Here is a 21,779-nt window from a genome sequence, read left to right on the forward strand (position 1 = left end):
TACTAATTCCAGAAAGGACAATGGCCATAATCCCCTTTGGGACTATTAAAAGAATAGCAGTGAAAACCTATTTATTATATGTTATCAGCCTATATAGAAAGGAAATTAGATGCAAAATAAGATACATTCTAATACCAGAGCACACTGATGTGAATGCTCATTAACCTTTTAAAATCAAGAGTTTAAGGGAATTTTCCTCTACTAGGGCTCAAGGTAAATTTGCTATCTGCTTCTTGTGTTACAAGTGTGTTGCAAAAAATTCTTCTCACAGTAGTTATTTTGCATGAAAGCAATAGCATACTTTTTCCCTGAATAAAATCACTCTTCAAAAATCATACCAAGAACTTCCCTGGAGTTCCAGCGGTTAAGACTCTGTGCTTCCACTGCTGAGGATATGGGTTCCATCCCTGGTCAGGAACTAAGATTCTGAATAATGTGAGATGCAGCCCCCCCAAAAATTTTTATGTCCTAATATACCATCATCCTTGCCCTTTACAAACTAAGACTATATATAATCATGAGAGTCCTAAAGCTTTTTCATTATTTTAATCTGTGTCTGTATGTTCAGTCACTCAGTTGTAACTGACTCTTTGCAACCCCATGGACGGCAGCCCACCAGGCTGCTCTGCTGCTGCTACTGCTGCTAAGTCACCTCAGTCGTGTCCGACTCTGTGTGACCCCATAGACCCCACCAGGCTGCCCCGTCCCTGGGATTCTCCAGGCAAGAACACTGGAGTGAGTTTCCATTTCCTTCTCCAGTGCATGAAAGTGAAAAGTGAAAGTGAAGTTGCTCAGTCGTTTCCAACTTAGCGGCCCTATGGACTGCAGCCTACCAGGCTCCTCCTTCCATGGGATTTTCCAGGCAACAGTCCTGGAGTGGGGTGCCATTGCCTTCTCCGCCAGGCTGCTCTAGCCATGGTATTTTCTAGGCAAGAATACTGGAGTGGATTGCCATTTCCTTCTCCAGGGGATCTACTTGACCCAGGGATCAAACCTGAGTCTCTTGTGCTGCCAATCCGCATTGGCAGGCAGGTTCTTTACTACTGCTCCACCTGGGACACCTTTATTTTAATCTATGGTAATATAATAGAAAAATTATTTCTGTAATATAACAAGTCCCTGTATGTAGCACACCTCTACTGAATTCATTGGTGACTGCATATCCATTTTCAAGATAGCTAGATGCTTTCTAAAATATGTGTAAAAATCCCATTAACACTTTACCGAATTAAATATTTTCTGTTTTCAGAGCCTTAATTAAAGGCTTATGTCCCCATTTATGGCATGATTTACAGCCCACTTAGCTCTAATTTTTGTGTAATTTTGACAAGGGCCATATTACTTTGTACTTTTACATAAATTATGCAAAATCATTATAAGAGGGGAAAAAGGCATCCCCGGAAAAGATTGCACCAGTATTAAGTAAATAAGTCAGAAAGAAATGCATTCTCCTTTGTATAGGTTGTAGATCCTTCCTTTCTATGAATTTAGATAATTTTCTGAAATGAGAAGTCTCAAAGGAACATATCCTATTTAACTGTCATTGGACAAAATAAAAATCACTAACAAAATTAACAAGATCATATACCTGGAAAAATAAGGCCATTTTAATATGGGTATTTTAATTTAAATTATGAGTATTCTCTTTACCTAGTGTCAGTCACATAGGCTGGAAAAAATCACATATACTAATAATAAAGTATCAAATTCAATCCCATTAAGGTTGTGGTGATGAAGTAGTATAAAATAGTACAATAATTACACAAATTGTTATCATCTTATTAAGTTCTGCAAAATTTCATAATTTCAACATCTTTAATTGAACACTTCTGTTCTAAATACTATTTGGATGCTAAAAAGAAGCATGCCTATTTTACCCTCCTCCTGCAAAGCTTTCTAAATGACTGACTTTCTAAAGGTAATGCCTTCCAGGAGTTTTCCCTCCAAAGATCACTTCTCTCATCTCACAGAGGTTCATTATGTTCTTTTCCTTTTCAATGAGCTTTAACATCAAAATGTTGTTTTCTGGGAAAGCAATTCATGTTAGGACGATTCAAAGAAGAAATATACACAGAATTCTAAGTGAAGGATGTCCCCAAATGCTGGATTTTATTCTGAAATTATATAGATATTTGTCAGCAGTAAATTATTTTTTCCCTGTTTCCTCCTGTGTCCTTTATAACTCATTCCTCCTAGCCTTTTCTAATGGGAGAGGTTAATAGAATATAATGGGCATAGTGACATTTAATAGTTACTTGTTAGACACTGGTATTTTTTTTTTGGAAACTGGTGTTTAGTAAGCTCTTGACTACAACTGCAGAGCTCAAAAGATGGGCAAAAGTTGAAGGTACATGCACCATTAGAAGATGCCCAAAGTACTGGCAGCAAACTGAAACCAAATTAGCCCACATTCGGAACTTCCCTGCTGGTCCAGTGGTTAAGACTTGGTGCTTTCAATGCAGAGGGTATGGATTCTGTCCCTGGTTGGGAAACTAAGATCCTGCATGCCCCACAGTGTGGCCAAAAGAAAAAAGCCCACACTTGTTGTCCATGAATCACTTGCCATTAATACTTCTTACCAAGTGGGACATTACTGACTTTGATTTGTATCTGTTTCTGGTAGAGCAATGGCTGAAGAAATTCTAAATCTCTAAACACCATTGTTTGCTGAATCAGACTTTTTGGTTTTGTGACCATTCCCATCCATGAAGTGCTTTGCCACATGAAGAATTCACTTTGACAAATTCTTCCTCTTAAGCTGGCAGCCCTTTGCCTCCTGGAAGTTCCACAACCTTTTGCCAACATCCAACCCCTGTGTGATCAAGAGTGAAAATTAATTTTAATTTCAGCCTATGAAAAATATAATTAGCAAGGGGAATCTGCTGCCAAAATAAATTATGCCCCTCATTTCCATAGGCAAATGGATTTTTTTAATTACTCACCACTTTGCATTGAAATCTATTTGTATGGATAATTAGAGCTGACAAGTGTGCCATTCTAAGACACTACCCTATTTTCCATTCCTTTGTTGATTCTTCATCCATCCCCTTCCAATTCAAAATTTCCCCTCATGGGTCATCTGCTCCTCATGGATCATTAGCCCAGAGGAGCTGAAGGAACTAGAGGCCTGACTACAAGCCCAGTTCCTCTGATAAATACCCAAGAGGCCACATTTAGCATTTGCTGTTAAGCACTTAATTCCCTAGAAAAGTTCTGACAAGGAGCTAACAGGTAGGACCTCAAGATGGTTTTATTTTCCTTCTTAAAAATGATACTTGAACAGAGGTGGTAGTGAAGTTCCACAGAAGACATTGGGAAGAGAAACAGGGCACTTATACACACACACACACGGAAAATTTTTTCCTACTCTTAAATGAAAATATGGTTTTTGTGTATTTGGAATACTGCCTACCTAATTGCTAGACACTAAGATACAGTAGTTCTTGGGAAGTTCTGGAAAGGATGAGTGTGACCATATGGTACACTCTGGGAAAATTAAATTATGGTGATGAATAGGGGTCAAGAGTGCCCACTCTTAAAACTGAAATCCTTTTATAACCTTAAAGAGATCACCAACCCTCTCTAAGCCTCTTTTGCTTTATCTCCCAAGATGATAACCTCATTCTAATTATTGGATTCTTTTGTTCAGTATTTCACAGACTGACAGAGATGTTGACTCACCCACCTTGCAGCACCCCATTCAAGTTTAAAATTGGTTCGTTTAGAAAAACCCAAAGGAAATACTATTTTACATAACAGGTGTGGGAAAATATGGAGCATCCTGTTATAAGTGCTGGAATGGTTTGAAAATATAAATAGACTTCCTTGATAGTTCTATAAATAAGGATAGAAATTTCCTGTTGAATTCTTAATGGAAATGAAGGTGTTTGGATCTCCCTCCTTTTGGATTTCTTGGCAGCTTTGTTACAAGAGGTCACTGAGCTAGGGGAACTTTGGAAGGCAAATAAGTAACATAGTCTTGATGATGCTCACAGAGATGTTCTTATCTGCCTTCCATAAATACTAGAAACAGAGCTGGTTGATCATGGTCTTCTTCCCTTACTCCCTAACTCCCTTCCTCCAGATGTGCTAACAAAACAGTGCCAACAGCAGACAGATGATGGGGAGAGAAAGAGATGAAGCATGGCCTCTGGATGCTCAGCCCTTAGCACACTCTTGTGAGGGTTCAGATAGCCGTTGACAAACCCCCTTGAGTGTGCCATCTTCTAGCTATTAGTATGTGTGAATCATGCACCAGTTACTTCTGTTATTGGAGCCACAGTCATGAAATGTAAATGATTGGTCTTATCCCATGAATTATGAAAAGTAAGAGGTAAAAAGTAGAAATCTAAGTCTAGTTCAAGGTCAGTTTACAAGTATATGACTTTCTATATTGTAAGTATAAAATAATGGTTTCTCAGCCTTCAACTCAAAGCCCTGAACAAATTCACTGACAACCTCTAGTGAACCCCCAGTGCATTCATTGCACAGTTCACATGACTATCACTGGGTGGCTGGAATGCACTTTCAAAGAGATATTCAGGATCATTCTGCCAAGGACCATAGCTATCTTGACTTTTTGGCCAAGTCTACACTGACATTGTTAGTGGAAATTTGAGAATAACAAAATTTCACCAAATGAACACAAATCTGAAACCAGATTTGCTGTGTTTGAATCCGGGTTTCACCACCTGGACAACTGCTTATCTTTTCTGTTTCTTCAGGGCCCTTATCTCCAAAATGGAGCTAACAATAGCACTTAACCTCTTAGCATTGTGAGGGTTATGAGAGAATAGGTGTGGGGAACCTAAACAGCTCCTGATGCATAGTAGTTAAGCATTGGCTGTTTTTACTACTACTGCTACTAGACTGGGAAGTACGGGGCATGAGTTTTAGTTCCAGTGTTGGCATTTATGGTATCTTTAAAGAAAGTTGCTGGATTTCAAAATTCTCATTTGTGAAATACTGTGATTTTATTAGATTCTTCCTCAAGTTCCATTTGGTACTCCTCTGAATATCCCAGCTGAAATATAAGGAGGATGTTTTTGACCTGAAAAAAATCTAAATAAATTTGTCACCATCCTAGTCACTGAGCACGCATCATAGTCACCTCACATTTCATTCTGGAAAGAGCAAAAACAAAATAACATTTTCTTAGAGTTATATTCTAGGAAAAGGTCAAAAGATCTAAGTGTATTTCTTTATTCTCATTAAAATAACTTGTGGGGTAGTCACTGTCCCTGGAAGAATTATGTTTCCTTAGACTTAATTTTTCCTAACAGCTCTGTGTTACTGACTTTATTAAGTATTAAAAAAAAAAAAAAAAGAAGAAGAAGAACCTAAAGCTGTTATCTCGAAAATCTTTGCAGAATCAGATACCATGTAAGAGCTGGGGTTATATTTCTGAAAATATGCTCTTATAATTAAAACTTGTAATAAAGCCAAGCAGTAGAGTAGGGTAAAATGAAGTAAAGAAAATATATGTGTATATGTGAACATATACTCAGACACATACATACCCATGTTTGTTACAGAATGCACCAATATTCTGAGGATTACAAAATCAGTTTAATATAACACATAAGAACTCACAGTATTTCCTTGTTTCTGCAGATAAGAGAGGCAAATGAACACCTGCAAGAGGATGAAGAAGATACAGTTGCAGATTCTGCATTTCAGAGCCATACCATAGGTAAAAATTCATGGCTCCATATGTCTTTAACTGACATTTTCTACATGCAACCTTATTTCAGGGAGGGCATGTTCTTAAAGAACATGTCTTATGCCCACTTCTACCAGGATAGGATTTTAACTTCTGATACATGGTTATCTTTATCTTAAATATTGGAAACTACCATAAAATAAATGGGTCAAAGCAGAACCTACGAAGAAAACATAGGTGTTTACAAAGGAATGCAATGCAAACTAAGGTGAGACCTTGTCAATATGCAATGAAAATGATACTGATGTAAATAATTTCTGAGGATAAAATCAACTTTGAATTGATCCAGTTTCTGTAACTGTCTCAGGAAGCACTACTATTGGCTTGAAATATGGAGTAGTAACTTTCTTATATTGAACACTTTTTTTAATTGAATATGTTTTACCCAGAGAACAAAATAGATACTGTTTTTGTTGTTGTTTAGTCAGTCATGTCTGACTCTTTGCGACCCCATGGACTGTAGCCCACCAGGCTCCTCTGTCCATGGGATTTTCCAGGCTAGAATACTAGACTGGGTTGCCATTTCTTTCTCCAGGGGATCTTCCTGACCCAGGGATCAAACCTGTGTCTCCTGTATTGGCAGGTGGATTCTTTACCACTGAACCACCTGGGAAGCCCCAGATTAAGTATTTACAGCTTGCCAAAATCTCCAACTCATTTTCTTTACATTTCTGTTAGAACCCTGATTATAGGTAGTCCTGTCTCAGAGATATATTTGGCTTGTCAGCTCTGTCCTAGAATTTTGCATGAGCCTACATTAAAGGGACTCAGGTTTCTAACACAAAGGAATTTTCCCAGCCTGTTTCCATCAGCCAGGAGGTAACTGGTAATAGAGTAGCTGTTTAGGACCGTGATCCTTGTCAGGAAATAGAAGACGTGATAACAGCTCTAGGCCACCTTGGACGTTTGCAAAATTAATTGTTCTTTGGGCTCTAGAAATAGCTGTGAATGTAAGCATGCTAATTATTTAGTTTTACACAAAACTTCAAAGCATGAAGAGTCATTTTTTCAAATCACATTTGGGTGTATAGACAGTACTGATTGCTGTACTCTGGGGTACGACAGCCCCACAGATGTCGGTTTCTGTTATCAGTATTCACTGCGCCTCTTCCTGTTCTTTCCCTGACTACCTTTAGCTGCCAACTCTCAGCATCTCACCATGCCTGGCTCCATGTTGGTGTATTTTGCAGCTGTTTTTCTAGCTTACCCAGCTCTCTCCTCCCAGCTACAACTTACAGTTTGTCTCAGAGAGTTATTGTACCCCCAAAGTTTAATAAGACTGGCACACCATTGTTATTCTTTTCTGGTGTAATTGGGAATATAAAAATCTTAACAAACAACAAAATGAGTGGAATCTAAATATTTTTATTCCAGAAAGACATCCTTTAGTACAGTTGTCAATGTAAAATGCTTAAATTAGTATCAGTACTGCATAGTTAGCTAATATGCAAAACCTTCAAAAATGGCACTGTGTAAAGCCCCACTGAGTCATCATTTTTCTATCATAAACTGTTCTTGGGCTTTTACAGTAACATATATAAAGCTAGAGGCTGCATTTTGTTCAAGAGAGCTATAGTTATCTGGGTACTTTCTATAGACTAGCAATCCTTTAGATCTATACTGTTTGACATGATAGCCAGTAGTCAAGTGTAGTTGAGACTCAACTTAAATTCATTAAAACTACATAAAATTAAAACTGAATTTTTCAGTTGCAGTAGCCACTTTTCAAATGTTCAATGGCCACATATTCTGTATGGCCTGTATGAACATGTCCATCATCACACAAAATTCTTCTGAAAAGTACTGGTTTAGAATACTCTCCTTGGAAGCAAATTTGAACTCTGTTCCTGATAGAGAACTGACTTGGTCTTCACATAATTGTAGACTCATCTCCTCAAACTAGCGGAGATTGATCTGAACAAGCTGTTATTGGCAGCAAGTAACAACAAAACTGACTAGCCATGACTTAAGTAATAAAGTCACCGAATCATCTTATGTAATTAAAAGTCTGAAGGAAGGCAAACGTAAAAGAAGGCAGCAGCTCGTCAATGCTATCTAAAGCCCTGTTTGGGTTTTTTTGTCCGCATCCTTGTCACTTCTGGTTGAAAATTGATTCCTACCACTCTAGGCATCCCAGCTACATTCAGGACACAAAGTGTAAGGAAAATTAAAAATTTTTCAGAATCCTCCCCACTGTAGACTTAATATTACATGTCATCAATGAGAACCAGATCATAAAGCCAATCCTAGGTGCTCAGGAAGCTGGGAAAGTCAGTATGTTGCCTCCCAGCCCCTGTTGCATGAGATAGCAGAGAGAAGAGGGGTGAAAATGTTCTCTGAGTTAGACAATCAATAAGACAATCAATAATATTACCACAGGCCTTTTAAAAAGTTCATCCATTTCAAGACTGAGTGACATTCTACAAATCAAGCGGTTATTTATCTTTATTGCACAAAAATAACTGAAAAAATATTTTAGCACCCGAAAATCCCAAAGTTCTTCATTTTGTCTAAGCTAAGTGTTATCACATATCTTCCCAATATTTACAACCATCGTATATTTCCAATTTTCTCAGCAACTGAGCAAATCTAAATATCGTCTTAAAACCAAACAGCTGCTAATATTTTTGACAAAGAACAACAATCAGAAAATCTGTGAAACTGAATGTTTATATTTCTGTGGTTAAGGATAATCATGTCACTTTAATCAAAATGGTATGAGTTGATTACAAAACAAGATATTGTTAACTTGTTCTATATTGAAATTCAAGATTCATGAATGAAGTAATACAACTAGATTTTTTCTTTAAAATTGCCCTAATAAATATCAGATTTTCATGTTAATAAGCAACAAGCAAATGACCATACTAGCCTAATAGAAGTATTAACATGAATGATCACAAACACCAGTTGTTCTTTCTTGCTGTTTAACAGATTCACCCAGTGTATTATGCTAATTATCTAATAAGATTAAGTGATCAGTAGGAATTCAAATAACATTACCTCATATTAAAAACATCAGCTAATGATAGCATCAAAAATAATCTCCTAAGAAGAGACAGAGAATTTGGAAATTCCTTTAAAGAGGAAGAGATGTCTTTTGAAGAATTTGAGGAAGAAGCGAAGCAGAATTAAATGATAACCAAGAAATCGAGGCTGCATGGTAAACTCTTGTGAAGTGAAAGATGTGTGGTATTTCCCCAAATCTAAAAGAGTTGTTATGGAGTGAAGTTTGCATGCTCAACACACAGTGAGGCCGACAAGGCAAAACATCCGGGTTTGGAGCAGAGAAAGGTTTATTGCAGGGCCCTGCAAGGAGATGGGTTTCTTGTGCCTAATAAGACCCCAAACTCCTGGATGGGTTTCAGCAAAGCACTTTTAAAGTCCAAGAGAGGGAGAGGGAGGGCTGTGGTTAGTTGTTGCAGACTTCTTGGTGTTGGAATCAAGACCGAGACTGACTTTGTTCTTGCAGCTGTCCACATAGGTCAGATCACAATATTCCTGTTAAACCTCCAATAAGACAAATATTATTCTCTGTTCTGCAACTTTTTATCTCTGTATGATTGGACCCTAAAAAGTCAGAGTCGTGAGAATAGGCTATTCTATATATTTTAAGGTATAGGTAACTGTGCTTTTATAGAAGGTGCAGACAGCATGACTAAGCTTGAGAAAAAGAACGGACCTAATATGGAGTCAGATTTGTTCTTCCCTGTTACAGAGTTACAAAGAACAATTTGTCCAGTAGCCCAGTGAGCAAATGTTTCAGTGCCTCACTGTGGAACACAATTTGTTTACTCTCCCTTATTGGCTACGTACACTCCTAGTCTCTTCTAAAGGACCCCTTCTGTCTCCCACTACCAGAGGAGAGTGTGACAGGGGATATGGTCTAGTTCTGAGTATCTTGAGGATCAAGTTTTCTTTGTTTAGCTCTGTGAAGTTGCCTTGGTGCTGTCCTCCCCAACTCAGTAATTGCCTCCAAGAGCTTTCCTGTTGTCCTTCTTCATCACTCCCAAATAGTCTTACAGCAGCTAATATATTAGCAGGAGGATTATGGATGCTCAGTAAGCACCCACCTTGACTTACTTAACAGACCATGCTGCTGCTGCTGTCACTTCAGTCGTGTCCGACTCTGTGTGACCCCATAGACGGCAGCCCACCAGGCTCCCCCAGCCCTGGGATTCTCCAGGCAAGAACACTGGAGTGGGTTGCCATTTCCTTCTCCAATGCATGAAAGTGAAAAGTGAAAGTGAAGCCACTCAGTCATGTCTGACCCTCAGCGACCCCATGGACTGCAGCCTACCAGACTCCTCCATCCATGGGATTTTCCAGGCAAGTGTACTGGAGTGCATCACTTTATTTCCATTTCCCCAAGGTGTCTTGCTTTCTTATTCCTTGTTTCCATATAAACTTTAGGTGTCTAATCTGGTAAACTTACGCATGTCCGTAAGTTAGATTAAACAGCTATTTTTTTTTCAGATGATGTATTTGCATTATAACAGGGACTCAAGAAAAATTTTACCTCTAGTTAAGAGGAACTCTGGGGAAGTAACATTTCAAGCACACACTGATTTGAGCAAATTATAGGGTGAAGAAGAAAGGACAGGAATTAACCTGACTTCAGACAATGAAGAGTACAAGAAGCAGTGTAGCGAGGAAATGAGTTATTTTGCTGAATATAACCCTACTTTGCGTAATGGCCTGCCTGAAAGTGAAGAAGTAAGACAAGGCCACACTGAGCCAAATAGAGAAGATTTGAATCTCCTGGTGCAATGGCCATTTTTACCTCTGTAGCACACAGAACTTGCTCTTGTAAGTTCTTACTGTCCAACCATAAAGTACCTAATCCATGGTAGTAATGTGTCTGGTCTGGAGTCTGGTAGAAATAGTAGGGATAAAAGAGTCAAATAATTTATAGTTATCATTGTTGAGGAATCTTTACACCAGATTGCAACGAAGGGCAGCAAATGCAGCATCTCTTTTACACAGTAGAAAAGAGAAGACCTGACCTGTTGTTGATATATCTGTATCTGTGGTTCTTCAAGTGATAGGGAGGGTCTCACAGATTCTTGAATCAAGTACCTCAGTTACCTGGAGAACAAGAACACGAGCCTAGATATTTATCTCATCTGAATGGAAAGAACTCCAAAATCTGTTCAATACTTTATTGTATTAAAGTCCTAATGTGATTTGGTTAGGGGCTTCTCAGATGGAACAGCAGTAAAGAATCCGCCTGCTAATGTAGGAGACACAGACACAATTTCGATTCCTGGGTCGGGAAGACCCACTAGAGTAGGAAATGGCAACCCACTCCAGTATGCCTGCCTGGAAGATCCCATAGACAGAGGAGCCTGGCGGGCTGCAGTCCATGGGGTCCCAAAAAGCTGGACACGACTGTGCGACTGAGCACACACGCAGCATGGTCCATGGTGGTTGTCCATACATGGATTATACAGTTTCAGTTAGCTAGATCACAGTTATTTTTAAATCCAAGACTGGATTTCCGTAATTGTTAGCACCAGTAGGATTAGGTTCATATGGGAAGGAAAGAAACTCAAATTACAGTAATTTATTTGAATAAGAACAGAAATTTCTTTCTGTAACACATGACGGGCCACAGGGAGGTGGGTCAGGCTGATGGCACAGTCTCAGCCTCCTCCTTTTTCATTTCTCCGCTTCATATGGTTTCCATTCCCAAGGCCACTTTATGGCTCAAGAGGACTATTAAAAAACCATCCTTTATGTCCACTTTCCAACCCACAGGAAGGAAGAGCGATGAGGAAGGATATGGTCCATCCCTTTAAGAATACTTCCCATTGCTTGACCCATCCTTTGGGTGGCACTGCATTGGCTGGCACTTAGTCACACAGGAGAAGAAACATTAATCCAGGCCGGAGGACATAGGTCCAGAAAAAAAAAATTAAAAATAAATGGAGGTTCTCGTAACTCTGGAAGAAAAAGACAATGAATATTAGAGGACATGTAGCAATCTAACCTGCTGCTTGCCCCCTACCAAGGTTATCTTCTTGATAGTAACAAATAAGTTTTCACTGTCATTTAAGAAGACCATAGGAAAATAAATTTGAAGAGTTGTTGGGAAAGATGTAATTAATTTCAATGACTTATGCTAGTTTTGCATGATCTGAACTACCACTGGTCTCTGTTTGTACACTTCACTTTGACTAACTTTTTGAGGAAATGTGTTGAACTTTAACTAGTTTGCCACTACCATATTTATGAACATATCACTGGTTAGCCACAAAGTTTGGAGGTTCAAATAAATTTTCTATGGAGTACAGTGCAGCTAGAATTTTCCTTTCTCTAAAATTAAAACCAGTAGGGAACCAGGGCTTCCAGTACTGTAGCTGCCAATCAATTAAACTCCTTGATAATTATCTGTCTTATTTCAAGACTATTACTAATTTTCCCCACTGAGAAAATTTTAAAAAGTTTAGAAATTTAATGTAGAGGGAATGACTTTCATGTTACAAATTAAAATATCTCAGAAAGTTGATCAGATTTTCACAGCTTTTTGAGTGGAAGACCTTTTGAGTCAAATGTCACATTTTGAATAGCATGCTGATATGTGTAGGCTTAATTGTAGAAAGAGTGAGCTGCTGATCATCAAAACAAATGTGAGGGGGAAGTATAAAGGTTCTCAATAGCAATTTTGATAGATAATGTTCTGTTGACTAGTAACAGATTGGTCCTGAACTGGAAACTGTATGGATAGTAGTGACTATGGATGAGGAATAGGGAGGAGTGATTTTACATAATTTAAATTGTTAATACTGCCCAGGATGATAATATTTCTGCATTTCCAAATATTACAAATGGCATTTCAGAGATATTACAGAGTAATAGCTTGGCCGTGGAAGCTTCTATCGTGGCTGCACTGAGTTCATCCATTTATATTGACAAGCAACAAACTTCCGAGGGAAAGCTTTGCATCTGGAAGCCTGAAATATAAATCCCACGTGTCATGAAGGTAGACTCATGGAAACAGAACCATGTGGTTCCTTCTGGTTAAAAATGACTGAAAATAGTAATATCAATTCCCATCCATTGAGTATCTCTTTTTTTTACGAAGCTCTATGCTTAGAACATTACCTATAATCCTTGTTTCACTCTTTTGTGGCTAGTTCTCTGGTTTTGTCATCTATACACTTGCTCCTTGAGTGCTTCTCTCTAAATACCAGAGGTAATCATGAATGAGGCTTTGGTGGAGAGTTCTATATTGGTGGTGATGTTCAGTCACTCAGTCGTGGAGAACTCTTTGCAACCCCACGGAATGCAGCACACCATATTTCCCTGTCCTTCACCATTCCCAGAGCTTGCTCAAACTCATATCCATTGAGCCTGTGAGGCCATCCACAATCTCATCCTCTGTCATCCCCATCTCCTCCTGCCTTCAGTCTTTCCAAGCATCCAGGTCTTTTCTCATGAATCAGCTCTTTGCATCAGGTGCCCAAAGTATTGGAGCTTCAGCTTCAGCATCAGTCCTTCCAATGAAAATTCAGGACTGATTTCCTATAGGACTGACTGGTTTGACCTCCTCACAGTCCAAGAGACTCTCAAGAGTCTTCTCCAACACCACAGTTCAAAAGCATCAATTCTTCAGCACTCAGCCTTCTTTGTGGTCCAACTATCACATCCACACACGACTACTGAAAAAACCATAGCTTTGACTATATGGACCTTTGTTGGTAAAGTAATGTCTCTGCTTTTAATATGCTTTCTAGGTTGGTCATAACTTTTCTTCCAAGGAGCAAGTGTCTTTTAATTTCATGGCTTCAGTCACCATCTGCAGTGATTTTGGAGCCCAAGAAAATAAAGTCTCTCACTGTTTCCATTGTTTCCCCATCTATTTCCCACGAAGTGATGGGAATAGATGCCATGATCTTTGTTTTTTTAATGTTGAGTTTTAAGCCAGCTTTTTCACTCTCCTCTTTCACTTTCATCAAGAGGCTTTTTAGTTCCTCTTCACTTTCTGCCATAAGTGTGGTGTCATCTGCATATCTGAGGTTGTTGTTATTTCCCCTGGCAATCTTGATTCCAGCTTGTGCTTCCTCCAGCCCAGCATTTCACATGATGTACTCTGCATATAAGTTAAATAAGCAGGGTGACAATATGCAGCCTTGACGTACTCCTTTCCCAATTTGGAACCAGTCTAGTGTTCCATGTCCAGTTCTAACTGTTGCTTCTTCACCCGCATACAGGTTTCTCAGGAGGTAGGTAAGGTGATCTGGTATTCCCATCTCTTTAATAATTCTCAACAGTTTGTGGTTATCCGCACAGTCAAAGGCTTTAGCATAGTCAAAGAAACAGAAGTAGATGTTTTTCTGGAATTCTCTAGCTTTTTCTATGATCCAGAGAATGTTGGCAATTTGATCTCTGGTTCTTCTGCCTTTTCTAAATCCAGCTTAAACATCTGGAGGTTCTCAGTTCATGTACTGTTGAAGCCTCCTTAGGAGAATCTTGAGCATTACTTTGCTAGTGTGTGAGATGAGTGCAATTGTACAGTAGTTTAAACATTCTTTGGCATTGCCTTTCTTTGGGATTGGAATGAAAACTGACCTTTTCCAGTCCTGTGGCCACTGCTGAGTTTTTCAAATTTGCTGGCATATTGAGTGCAGCACTTCCACAGCATCATCTTTTAGGATTTGAAATAGCTCAGATGGAATTCCAGCACCTCCACTAGGTTTGTTCACAGTGATGTTTCCCAAGGCCCACGTGACTTCGAACTCCAGGATGTCTGGCTCTAGATGAGTGATCACACTAACATGGTTATCTGGGTCATGAAGATCTTTTATGTATAGTTCTTCTGTGTATTGTTGCTACCTCTTCTTAATATCTTCTGCTTCTGTTAGGTCCATGCCATGTCTGTCCTTTATTGTGCCCATCTTTGCATGAAATGTTCCCTTGGTATCTCTGATTTTCTTTAAGAGATCTCTAGTCTTTCCCATTCTATTGTTTTCCTCTATTTCTTCACATTTTTCACTTAGGAAGGCTGTCTTAGCTCTCCTTGCTATTCTTTGGAACTCTGCATTCAAATGGATATATCTTTCCTTTTCTCCTTTGCCTTTAGCTTCTCTTCTTTTCTCAGCTATTTGTAAGGCCTCCTCAGAAAACCATTTTTACTTTTTCATTTCTTTTTCTTGGGGATGGTTTTGATCATTTCTCCTGTACAATGTTATGAACCTCTGTCCATAGTTCTTCACGCACTCTATCAGATCTAATCCTTTGAATGTATTTGTCATTTCCACTGTATAATCATAAGGGATATAATGTAGGTCATACCTTAATGGCCTAATGGTTTTCCCTACCTTCTTCAATTCAAGTCTGAGTTTGGCAGTAAGGAGTTCATGATCTGAGCCACAGTCAGCTCCTGGTCTTGTTTTTGCTGACTGTATAGAGCTTCTCCATTTTCAGCTGCAAAGAATATAGTCAATCTGGTTTCAGTATTGACCATCTGGTGATGTCCATGTGTATTCTCTTGTGTTGTTGGAAGAGGGTGTTTGCTATGATCAGTGTGTTCTCTTGGCAAAACTCTATTAGCCTTTGCCCTGCTTCATTTTGTACTCCAAGATCAAACTTGCCTTTTACTCCAGGTATCTCTTGACTTCCTACTTTTTCATTCCAGTCCCCTGTGATGAAAAGGACATCTTTTTTTGGTGTTAATTCTAGAAGGTAGGTCTTCGTAGAACCATTCAACTTCGGCTTCTTTGGCAATAGAGGTTGGGGCATACACTTGGATTATTATGATATTGAATGGTTTCCCTTGGAAATGAACAGCGATCATTCTGTCATCTCATTTTTGAGATTGCATCCAAGTACTGCATTTTGGACTCTTTTGTTGACTATGAGGGCTACTCCATTTCTTCTAAGGGGTTCTTTCCCATAGTGGTAGACATAATGGTCATCTGAATTAAATTCACCCATTCCAATCCATTTTAGTTCACTGATTCCTAAAATGTTGATGTTCACTCTTGCCATCTCCTGTTTGAACACTTCCAATTGACCTTGATTCATGGACCTAACATTCCAGGTTCCTATGCAATATTGTTCTTTACAACATCGGACTTTACTTTCACCACCAGGCACATGCACACTGGGCATTGTTTCCACTTTGGCCCAGCCTCTTCATTCCTTCTGGAGCTATTTCTCCACTCTTCTCCAGGGACATATTGGGCACCTACCAATCTAGGGAGTTCATCTTTCAGTGTCCTATTTTTTTGCCTTTTAATACTGTTCTGGGGGTTCTCAAGGCAAGAATGCTGAATTTGTGAGCATGTTGGTAAGTTATATCAGTCACTCAGTAGTGTTCAATTCTTTGCAACCCAATAGACTGTAGCCCACCAGGCTCCTCTGTCCATGAAATTTTCCTGCCAAGAATCCTGGAGTGGGTTGCCATTTCCTCCTCCAGGGGATCTTCCTGACCCAGGAATGAAACCCTTGTCTCCTGCATTGGCAGGCAGATTTACCATTGAACCATCTGGAAAGCCAGTTTGTCAGCATACCAGATCATAGTTTATGACTCCCCCTACTATGTTTCTTTTTTTTTCTTCCACTAGAGAGATAGAGAGCTGTAGACTTTGAGTTGAAAGTGTGATTTTTTTTACTGCTATAAAATATTTCTTCTATAGATTGCACCAGTGAGCTGAGTTCTGTGTAGTTCAACAAGCCTGTATTGAGCATCTTCTTCCAGCCATGTCCTATGTTAGAGGTTGGAGATACGGAGGTGAATGAGACATGGTACCCACACTCTATGAACTCCAGTTAAGTAAGGAAACAGAGAATCAAACAAATAATTCTGATACAGTATGGTCACAAATAAGGTGGAAGCATGCTCTTCATACATATGCATTGAGTGCATTGAGCAGTGTGTCAAGACCCTCTTTGGTGAAGCCAGGCATTTTGGTGTCCATCTGTAAGGAAAAGATAAGAGTGAGAGTAAGATACTGAATTTTAAGAGCATTTGCCATTTATACCAGTGGTTCCCAAACTCAAATGACAAGGTCTAGGGAGGAGAGCCAGTCATTAGTATGTACATCCCCAGGTGATGCCAGTGTGCAGCAAAGTTTGGGAACCACTTTCCTAAGGAGTAGTATTTCATCAGCAAAGGGGAGAGAGATATTCTTAAACTCGAGGTAAACAGCATATTCAAAGACCTGGACATAGGAATATGGCACACCATAGGGAAGGGAGTCAACAAATGACCAGCTTGGCTAGAGTAGAGGGTAAGTTTTAAGGATGAAGTACAGATAGAAGCGCTTTTGTAGGATGGGACCAGATTATGGGAAACTTGAAAGCCAAGGCTACATGTTTGAATTTAATCCAACAGACAACACATAGACAGTGGGGAAAAAATTTTAAAGACCAACACGGTAAGAAGTGGCCATCCAATCACTATGATGCTCATGCTTTGACTTTCAAAACAAAAACATGTCTTCATTTTCTCTCCCTTAGCCTTGGACCAACCAAATATACATCCTGTTTTCTCACAAGGGATATGCCATGATGAGTAGAGTTATATAGTCATGTAAAAGGATGGACTGCCAAGGTTACTACAGAGTTGCTCCAAAAGAACTCTCCTGGAAATCTATCAGGGTAGGAAATGTATTAGGGTATTTATTACATAAATATCATACCCACTGAGTGCAAGTGCTCAAGTCTCTTATTATATAATGTAGCTGGTGTTTGGGAAGGGTACCCACTGAGTGTCACTGACTGATAACCTCAATGCGTCTCTCAGATTAGTACCAGCAAGACCCTAGAAAAGTGAGCCCTGAGGCTTGTCCATCCTCCTGCCAGGGACCTGAGAAGCACAAGAAGGCATGCTTGGGCGTTTAGGAGAGGTAAGGATGGTGCTCTTCTGACAGGGATCCCAGCTGCCAGGGCAGAGGCAGACATGAAACGCCAGGGGGTGGCACGGGCTAGTAGGGCAAAAGATCCCACAGAACAGGTGATAAGTGGGCACGTTAAATAAGTTTCGTCTTTTTTCTCCCATGTTTTTTCCGAGGCCTGTTGCTCTAGAGGCCCCACGTCTGGGGAATCAGAAATAGCCGTATAGTTCCCTCAGTTTCTTGTTTTTGTTCAGTCATTAAGTTGTGTCTGACTCTTTGCATCCCCATGAACTACAGCACACCAGCCTTCCTTGTCCTCTACTATCTCCTGAAATTTGCTCAGATTCATGTCCACTGAGTGCAATTGCTATATATACCCAGAAGAGGAATTGCTAAACCACATGATAGTTCTGTTGTATTTGGAAACAAAATCACTATCTCAAAGAGGTAGCTGGACCCCTAGGTTCACTGCAGCATTATTCACAATAGCCAAGGTAGTATTGATCTGTTGATAGATGAACGAATAAAGGATTTGTGTTATGTGTGTGTGTGTGTGTAGATGTGTGTGTGCACGTATGTATAGTTTTATAGTCTTCAGTTCACTTGTAGAGCCTTACTGCACTATTGTTTAGTTTTCGCTCACTGTACAAATAGAATCATACTGTAAATATTCTACTAGGTTGGCAACGTTGTTTTTGGAATGAATTGGTGATGGTCCCTGCAGTGGTAGTTCATTCATTTTCATAGTTGTATAGTCTTCCATAGCAGAGAAATTTCAGAGTTAATTTATTCTTTCTAATGTTAATAAACATTTCGGTTGTTTTCCATTTTTTGCTATTATGACAGTGTTGCTAGATGCATATTCCCTGACATACTTACCGAGGGTTTTTCTAGGTATGCATAGTAATAACTTTTTACATCATAAACCAGTACACCTCTGCATGTGTACTTATACATAAATGTAATCCAATGTTATATTCTTTTTTGCTAATTTGAAAACCACAGTAAATTACTAAGTAGCATGAAATCCAACAATGGGTTTCCTTATGGAGGGGAAGTGGTGGGAGAAGGATGTAGTGGAAGGGGTACAAGAGTGGCTTAAAAACACTGAGTTGTTGACCTTAGAGTTGGGATGGATTCATCTCATCACAGGGCTCCTTAAGAGTGAGAGGAGGAAGCAGAAGAGGGCCAGAGAAAAAGCTGTATCAACAGAAACAGGGTCAAGAAGGTGCATTCATAATAAAAGAGATGCATTCATAATAAAAGAAACCCACATTAATGGGATCTGAGTCAAACTCATATCCCCTTTTTTTTTTTTTAATCTATCGCATTGGAAAAGCTTAAAAAGTTTGAAGACAAAAACTTTGTTGGCAAGGATGTGAGGAAAAAGGCATCGTATACTACAGATGAGAGGGTTCTAATACAAGCTCTATGGATAAGTTTGCAATATCTAATAAAAGCCACACTTATTTAATGCTATTAAATAGAAATTCCAATCAAATAATTTATCCTACAGACATACTTGCCCATATAAGAAATAATGCATGCACTGAAACATTGTTTATAGTAATAGGAAAAAATCACGAATGAACCAAATGTTCATTGGTATGGTACTAGTTAAAGGTATTCTGATAACGGAATATAATATAGTTGTAAAAAAGAAATAAGGCGGACTTCCCTGGTGGTCTGGTGGTTAAGACTTCACCTTCCAATGCAGGGGGTGCAGATTCAGTCCCTGGCAGGGGAGCTAAGGTCCCACATGCCTGGGGACCAAAAACCCAAAATTTAAAACACAAGCACTGTTGTAACAAATTCAGTAAAGACTTTAAAAATGGTCCACATCAAAAAAAAAAAAAAACAAAACTTTAAAACCAAAGAAGGGAGATCTTTACTGATATGAAACAATTTCTGAGATATGTTATTAAATGAGAAGAGCAAGGAACAGAAGAGTACCTATCGTATGCTTGAATTTTTAAAAAGTAAAAAGGACTATAACACACAGACATACATAGTTTTTAAAAAGCTAAATGCAAGTGTGAATATGATTTTGCACATGTACACACACGTAACTGTTGGCATGAATAAAACTAATAAAACACAAGAGGCCAGTACTGTTGATTGCCTCAAAGCAGACCTGGGTTTAAAGAACACAAAATGAAAGAATGTTTTCAATATATGCTGTTTTGTGTCTTTTTAATTTTGCAGTCTTATAGTACCTTTTTAAAGCATAAAATGTAAATTAAAGATTGTGCCTTAAAAAAAAAAAACTGAGTAGTTAAGATGCATGTATGTATTCTTTTACAGTCGTGGTGATTTAAATGTAACTATTTGCTGTATATACTCTTGTGTTCATAGTATATTTCATATTTGTTTTTAAAAGATAAAAAGCAAAGTACAGTCTGAAACAAAGCACGTGTATGGGCTGAATGGGACTTCCTTTTGCCCGGCTGACCTAGATCATCCATCCCCCACCTTCCACACTCTTCCTGTCTGCCCTCTGACCAGCTCATTAGCATCTCCAGAAGAGAGGTCAGCCAAGAGAAGGAAAGGACACATCCCTGACCACCCATAGAAAGTTACATCATCAATTCTGAAGCCCATCAGGTGTCTGAGGAGTAAGTTAAAGGTGGCTGAGGAGTAAGAGGTTGTGGGCAACTCTTGAATCTTAATCTCTTTGTTCTCCATGTTACCACAGATAATTCTGGGTTGATTAGATGTTATAGATGGGTTGAACTGTCAGTGCTATCAGTGCTGTTGGAAACAGCAGTCCTTCTTAATCTTAAAGATAATAAAAAAAAATTAGTTACTGAGAAGCAGCGGTGATTTAAAAAAAAAAAAAAAAAAAAACTTTTGCCAGACAGGCGCTTGTAGCTTTTCAGAAGTCTGTAGTCAAGCTGGGAAGGAAGACGCTTTCTTGACTGTAAGAACTCAATCACAGATACTTAGTGAAAAACCATCTCAATTAAGGTAATCTCTATACTCCGTCCACCAGGATTCCCTATGATGTGTCCATTAAGTTTGACACATTCAAGTAAATATCTTAGCTTGAGACAGGTGTAAAGCACTAGATCAGGTGAGGGCTATGGCAAATTGTGGTGGCAGAAATTGAGTTGTGTAATGAAACATGCAACCGAGGGGAAAAAAGGTGGAAGGGTGATCCTGGGAACAGAATGCTCTTAACTTGAATGAATCCTTACTCAAGAAAGGTGCTAAGTTGCTTCAGTCATGTCCGACTCTTTGCGACCCTATGGACCATAGCCCTCCAGATTTGTCCATGGGGTTCTCCAGGCAAAAGTACTGGAGTGGTTTGCCATTTCCTCCTCCAGAGGATCTTCCCAACCCAGGGATCAAACCTGCATCTCTGAAGTCTCCTGCATTGGCAGGCAGGTTCTTTACCACTAGCGCCACCTGGGAAGCCCAGAGAAAAAAGAAAATGAAGGTAAAGAAAGGGGAAAGCATTGCCATCAATCTGTTACAACACAGGGCAGATCTGGGCACTTTTTAATGTCGCAGACATGCAACTGGGATGTAACTGCTTCAGAAGAAACACCTTCATTTTTGAAAATGGCCTGAGAAAATAACTCATCAATGTCAGTCTTAATTTTGTTCATCAGCCCATTGATAGAATTTGAGAAGAGTCATTTGGCAATCTTCTTATCAGCGATACAGTGCCTGCTCTTCTCATTTTGCACAGGATCAGATAAAAGGATGATGTTTGCTTTATCTTTGCTTCACCACCCTGGTGCTGCTGCTAAAAGCTTTTCAGGAAGTGGGGAAGAATGAGCTGAGAGGTTACCAGGTTATGAAACATTGTCACAGCCAAGCCAGGAGCATTGAATCAATTTCCAATATGTTTCTTATGTAGCTAAAACCTATACTCTGGAGATGTTATTGTTTGATTATAAAAGCATGAGAAATTTGAAGAGAGACTTTCTTGCCACTGTGATAAACAGTCTCTGCCTGTAACTCGATTGTGTCAACTCCCAGATGGAGGGGAAAATGCTTTAAGGTGACTTTCTGCCCATTTGAAACTCATCCGTGCGTTCTGCCTTCAGAGCCCACTCGGAAGGAATTCTGTGTGTATGAGAACGCATTTGGAGTGGGTAGCCGCTGCCCTGCTTTCAAATGAGTGGATCGCATTTCCAAAGGTGTCATTTCCCCTTCCTTTTGACCCAGTCATCAAAATGTTTCCAAAAGTATGTGCATATTATTCT

General features: G+C 39.2%; 1 protein-coding gene across 28 annotated transcripts in view; it reads left to right on the top strand.

Moving 5' to 3' along the window:
• Window positions 1-21,779, top strand: part of NCKAP5 (NCK associated protein 5) — a 1,093,872-nt gene that overhangs the window by 958,062 nt on the left and 114,031 nt on the right. For 26 of the 28 annotated variants that reach the window (XR_008711991.1, XR_008711992.1, XR_008711990.1 and 23 more), the window contains one exon: window positions 5,614-5,692. Coding sequence is in view for 25 of the 28 variants with exons in the window: in XM_055572827.1 (XP_055428802.1) it covers window positions 5,614-5,692 (79 nt within the window). In the remaining 3 variants the exon portion in view is untranslated. Of the gene's footprint in view, window positions 1-5,613; window positions 5,693-6,858; window positions 7,202-11,482; window positions 12,078-21,779 lie in introns of those variants that run through there. The other 2 variants (XM_055572844.1, XM_055572845.1) reach the window with 2 other exon arrangements.

The sequence above is a fragment of the Bubalus kerabau genome, chromosome 3 (genome assembly GCF_029407905.1).
Source record: "Bubalus kerabau isolate K-KA32 ecotype Philippines breed swamp buffalo chromosome 3, PCC_UOA_SB_1v2, whole genome shotgun sequence".
NCBI classification, from domain to species: Eukaryota; Metazoa; Chordata; class Mammalia; order Artiodactyla; family Bovidae; genus Bubalus; species Bubalus kerabau.